General features: G+C 62.3%; 1 protein-coding gene and 1 long non-coding RNA gene across 2 annotated transcripts in view; one reads left to right on the top strand and one right to left on the bottom strand.

Moving 5' to 3' along the window:
* The first annotated feature begins 3,092 nt into the window (after positions 1-3,092).
* Positions 3,093-5,848, top strand: part of LOC142435535 (uncharacterized) — an 8,656-nt gene continuing 5,900 nt past the window's right edge. Inside the window, exon 1 of the long non-coding RNA XR_012781571.1 lies at positions 3,093-3,244. This is a non-coding gene — a long non-coding RNA (uncharacterized LOC142435535). The remainder of the gene's footprint in view (positions 3,245-5,848) is intronic.
* Positions 3,316-5,848, bottom strand: part of LOC142435534 (polyprenol dehydrogenase-like) — a 30,874-nt gene continuing 28,341 nt past the window's right edge. Inside the window, exons 6-7 of the mRNA XM_075539759.1 lie at positions 5,594-5,801; positions 3,316-4,474 (exon numbers count right to left, since the gene is read on the bottom strand). Of these exons, the coding sequence (XP_075395874.1) occupies positions 4,277-4,474; positions 5,594-5,801 (406 nt within the window). The 3' untranslated portion in view covers positions 3,316-4,276. The remainder of the gene's footprint in view (positions 4,475-5,593; positions 5,802-5,848) is intronic.

Here is a 5,848-nt window from a genome sequence, read left to right as displayed (position 1 = left end):
CTCCCTTCCTGCACAGCACCCCGAGGGGAAAGGCTCCCTTCCTGCACAGCACCCCGAGGAGAAAGGCTCACTTCCTGCACAGCACCCCAAGGAGAAAGGCTCCCTTCCTGCACAGCACCCCGAGGAGAAAGGCTCCCTTCCTGCACAGCACCCTGAGGAGAAAGACTCCCTTCCTGCACAGCACCCCGAGGAGAAAGGCTCCCTTCCTGCACAGCACCCCAAGGAGAAAGGCTCCCTTCCTGCACAGCACCCCGAGGAGAAAGGCTCCCTTCCTGCACAGCACCCTGAGGAGAAAGGCTCCCTTCCTGCACAGCACCCCGAGGAGAAAGGCTCCCTTCCTGCACAGCACCCCGAGGAGAAAGACTCCCTTCCTGCACAGCACCCCAAGGAGAAAGGCTCCCTTCCTGCACAGCACCCCAAGGAGAAAGGGTCACTGCCTGCACAGCACCCCTAGGAGAAAGGCTCCCTTCCTGCACAGCACCCCAAGGAGAAAGGCTCCCTTCCTGCACAGCACCCCGAGGGGAAAGGCTCCCTTCCTGCACAGCACCCCGAGGAGAAAGGCTCCCTTCCTGCACAGCACCCCGAGGAGAAAGGCTCCCTTCCTGCACAGCACCCCTAGGAGAAAGGGTCACTTCCTGCACAGCACCCCTAGGAGAAAGGCTCCCTTCCTGCACAGCACCCCGAGGGGAAAGGCTCCCTTCCTGCACAGCACCCCGAGGGGAAAGGCTCCCTTCCTGCACAGCACCCCGAGGAGAAAGGCTCCCTTCCTGCACAGCACCCCGAGGAGCAGCCGCATGGAGCTGCCCCGATGCAGCCTGGGAGCTGGAGCCCCGTGTGGAGACCCTGCAGCGCTGAGACGCTGACACGTCACTGACTCGGCTTCCCTCCTGCGTCGGCACCATTGCGTGTGTTTTGTGAGACGGAGGAGGACTGTGTGGGTTCATGTGGGACTTATGGGCGTGGGCAGCGCTGGGTCGGGATGTTTTCTTGACGTGCATTTAACCTTCATATAAAACTCTCTCTTATTCATATGAGTGTCTGTGGATGTTTCTCTAAAGCTGCCAGACTCACACAGAGCTCTCTCTGTCACACACTGACACACACATGCACACGCCACACACACGCCACACGGACACAAACCCCTCACACGCTGATGTGCACATCACACGCGCTGCATGACACACCACATGCATGCAGATACACAGCATACAACACACACAGGACACACACACACAGGACACACACCCACACACATCAACGCTGGCCGCTGCGGCCGTGTGAGGAGGGCACCGTGCTCAGCAAAGCGCAGGTCAGCGGAAGGGCCACCTGGAAGGGGACAGGTGGGCACCGTCACGGCGCCAGGTGCTCGGCTTGGGGGCAGTTGCGGGGCGGCACGAGAAAGGGGCTAGGATTTCCCACATGCATCACTCGCGGGCGGGGGGCGTGGGGACACCCCTTAGCTGCCTGGGAGGAAAGACCTGGGGCCAGTTTTCCAAAATCCAGCCCCCGGGGGTCCCGGCAGAGCAGGGTCTGACGTGGAGCCGTGTCCGTGTCCTCAGGGCGGACGGGTCTCAGCGCAGCTTCCAGGCTGAGAGAGACCAGGAAGAAAGGCCTGGAGCTGGACTCCGGAAAGCCCTTTGGGCCCCAGCAGAGCGGGAGGACGTGGTGTCTGGGGCCGAGGGAACCCCGTCTTTGGACACTCCCTTCCCAAAGCTGCATCCAGCAGAGCCCCCAGCAGCTCCGTCTGCTCCGGAGGCGCCCCATCTGCCGGCGCTCGGCTCCCGCGGGGCGCACATGGTTCTGGGGTTCTGTCCCGGCAGCTTCCTCGGGGAGGGGAAGTCGGGATCCCACAGCTCCCTTGGTCTCCCCGTCCCCCGTCCGTCCGTGGAGGCGGGCTCCCCAGTTCCATCGGGGGCCCAGGGACAGAATCTCCTGGCGGAGACCTCACAGGACGGGGTACATCTGCCGTCATGGGCTTATGAGGCTGTAACCCCCATTTTTATTAAACGCTCATGGGGGGCTCCTGCAGCTCTCATCCCAGTGCACCCACCCATCGTGTCGAGCACCTTGTGCACAGGCTGCCATCAACCTTTTCAAAACGTTTGCTTTCTCCTTGAGCCCCTGGAACCAGCACCTCATTTTCCTCCCTCCAGCCCCCCGCCCCCGAGCCCTTGATCAATGATCAATAATCAATGATCATTCCATGCACGACGTCCGCTGTCTCCCTTCACCCGCTTTTCTGTCGTCCGTCCCCTGTGACTAATCCTCTAGGGGAGGAGAAAGCCCCGTCTCGTCGACGGGCGTGTCTGTCCGTCTGTCTGGTTCCCTGGCGCCGTGTTCTTGTCTCGGGCGTTTTTTGGGGGGTGTGCGATGCAGGACGGGGACTTGGATACGGGCAGTAACTAGATGCACGGGTTCTTGGCGGGTGGGCAAACCGGTTAAGACCAGACAAGCCGCCGTGGTCCTCCGAGCCCGAATCCTGCTGTCCACCCGGACAGCACCCCTCCCCTCCCCGAGCCTGCTGGGCCTGCGTCCCCCGAGGGCTGGCAAGGCTGGCGGCCTGACGGGAGCTGATTGCCCATCGGGTCTCTGGGCAGAGGGCAGCTTCATGGGTGCACGGCCGGGCCTGGCTCCCTAATTAATAAGCCAGAGGTCCCTTCGCCCTCTCTTGTCTCTGTGGACGGGGCAGTGTGCACCCACATTTCAGCTGGCATGGACGGCTGCCCGGGGGCACACCAGAGGGTGCTCCTGCCAGCCCGTCCGTCCATCCGTCCTTCACCCCACGGGCTAGCAAACTGCCTGACCTTCGCGGGGCTAGGGGGAGGTCCAGGGGCAGCGGCACAGCCGGTCAGGGCCCGCCCAGACAGCAGGGTCCACGGGGGCCGGGTGGTCAGCGCACAGCAGACTGGCATTAACCTTGGACAGCTCACCAGGCTGGCTCTTCCTGCCAGACACACAGGCTCCTCCGGGACCGAGGGAGCCGGGCCGGGAACAAATGCCAAGTCATTCTCCCCACGGGCATCTGTCCAGCGGCTGCGGCCCCCGAGGAGGGCAGGGAGGGGACGGGAGCGGCTGACTCTGAGTCACGCCCGGCTCTGGCGAGGATGTGCCCTGGACAAGTCCGTCCTGGAAGGACTCCAGCCGGGAGGCTCCTTGGGAGAGATGATGGGCCTCGCGGACTTGGGGTGCGTTATCGGGACGGGACAGTCCCTGGGGAAGGACGCCAGGCCTGGGGACGCGGAAGGTCAGCAGGGACGAGGACGGTGGACGGACTGTCCGCAGCCCGAGGCTAGGACACGGGGGCGACGGCCCACACTGTGCCCGGAGAGAAGACCCGGCTGGGGGGAGACGGCTTTAATGGGCCCCCTGTGGGGGAGGGGAGGGAGGGGGGAGGGGGGTGTCCACGTTCCGACCGCCCCGTCCTCGCTCGGTTCCCTGAGAACTGTTCCTGGACTGTGGGCGGAGGCCGCGGGGGGCAGGCGGGGTGCCAGGCGGCCAGTCCAGGGCCTTGACGGGGCGCCTAGCCCCGCCCCCTGGGCCATCGGGGTGACATCAGAGGGAGAAATTGGGGGTGACGTCGGGGGTGACGTCGGGGTGACATCAGGGGATGATGTGGGGGTGACGCCAGGGGGAGACGTCGGGGTGACAACAGGGGATGACGTCGGGGTGACGTCCGGGCGACGTCAGGGGTTGACGTAGGGGATGACGTCGGGGTGACGTCAGGGGTGATGTCAGGGGTGACGTCGGGGTGACGCTGCGGTGACGTCGGGGTGATGTCAGAGGTGAAGTCGGGGTGACGTCGGGGAGACGCCGGGGTGACGTCGGGGTGACGTCGGGGAGACGCCGGGGTGACGTCGGGGTGACGCCGGGGTGACGTCAGGGGGGTGACGTCGGGGAGACGTCGGGGTGACGTCGGGGAGACGCCGGGGAGACGTCGGGGTGACGCCGGGTGACGTCAGGGAGACGTCGGGGTGACGTCAGAGGTGACGTCGGGGTGACGCCGGGTAACGTCAGGTGACGTCGGGGTGACGTCAGAGGTGACGTCGGGGTGACGCCGGGTAACGTCAGGTGACGTCCGGGTGACGTCGGGGAGACGCCGGGTGACGTCAGGGAGACGTCGGGGAGACGCCGGGTGACGTCGGGGAGACGTCGGGGAGACGCCGGGTGACGTCGGGGAGACGTCGGGGTGACGCCGGGTGACGTCGGGGTGACGCCGGGTGACGTCGGGGTGACGCCGGGTGACGTCAGGGAGACGTCGGGGAGACGCCGGGTGACGTCAGGGTGACGTCGGGGTGACGTCGGGCACGCCCGCCATGGCGCAGCTGCGCGCCCAGAGCTCCCGCTGCAGCGCGCGGTCGTAGGAGCGCCCCAGGGAGCGGGTCTCCGCCTGCTCGAACAGGTAGCGGCCGCCCACGCCCTCCAGCCCGGGCGCCGCGGCCGCGAACACGGAGGTGCGCGCGCCTTCCTCGGGCGTCTGCGGGCACAGGGCGCAGCGGGCAGCGGGCGCCCCACGACGACGGGGGCTTCCAGGTGCCCCTGCGCCCCCGCGCCCACCCAGCACCTGTCCGGCGCTGCGCTGGTTGGTGCGGGGAGTGGACTTCGCTCCCACGGGCATCGGATAAACCCGAACCCCCTGACCTCGGGGTCACCCCCCTCGCCCTGCAGTCCCCCCATCACAGGGCCGCCAGGGCTCTGCCTCCAGTCGCTGTGGAGCAAACACCAGGTCTTTCCTCCGCACTCGAAGCCCCTAATTTTCTGGGTCTTTATCCAGAGGGACAAATCTGTCTGTCTGTCTATCCATCCATCTATCATCTATCTGTACATCTATCTATCTATCCGTCTATCTATCTACATATCTATCCATCCATCTATCCATCTATCCATCTATCTATCTATCATCTATCCGTTTATCTATCTATCTATCTATCCATCCATCTATCCATCTATCCATCTATCTATCTATCATCTATCTGCATATCCATCCATCTATCTATCTATCTATCTATCATCTATCCGTTTATCTATCTATCTATCTATCCATCTATCTATCATCTATCTGTATATCTATCTATCTGTCTGTCTATCTATCTGTCTGTATATCTATCGACATATCTATCTATCTATCTATCCATGTATCTATCGATCTACATATCTATCCATCTATCTATATATATATATATCTATCGACATATCTATCTATCTATCCATCTATCTATCGATCTACATATCTATCCATCTATCTATCCATCCATCCATCTATCTATCTATCCACATATCCATCTATCTATCCATCTATCTATCTATCATCTATCTATCCACATATCCATCTATCTATCTATATATCTATCTATCTACATATCTATCTATCTACATATGTATCTATCGATCTACATATCTGTCTATCGTCTATCTGTCTCTCTATCCCTCAGGTTTCAGGTCAAGCCCCCCCCCAGGTCCATCCCCAGGTGAGACCAGCCACGCAGCTTCGCTCTTGGGGGCTGTAAGGTCTGAGGGTCAAGTCCCCCCCGTGGATGCCCCTGCAGGGCACGGAGGGCCGGGGCTAACTGGGCAGAGGGTCCCGGGGTCCTTGTACCTTGAAGAACAGCCAGGCCAAGAGACGCTTGAGGGGGCCGGTGGCCCAGAAGACGTGCTTGTAGAGGTCAGTGTCCACCACCCCGGGGTCCACGGCGTTGGCGGTGACCGGGCTGCCCCAGGCGGTGAGCAGGCTCTGCAGGTGGTAGGTGAACAGGACCAGGGCCAGCTTGCTCTGGGCATAGGCACCGTGGGAGGAGTAATGCTGCCTGCGGGTGGGGCGCAGGGGGCTGGTCAGAGGTTGTGCTGGGCTGGG

The sequence above is a fragment of the Tenrec ecaudatus genome, chromosome Y (assembly GCF_050624435.1).
Source record: "Tenrec ecaudatus isolate mTenEca1 chromosome Y, mTenEca1.hap1, whole genome shotgun sequence".
Lineage (NCBI taxonomy): Eukaryota > Metazoa > Chordata > Mammalia > Afrosoricida > Tenrecidae > Tenrec > Tenrec ecaudatus.
This window is presented reverse-complemented; position numbering and strand designations above follow the sequence as displayed.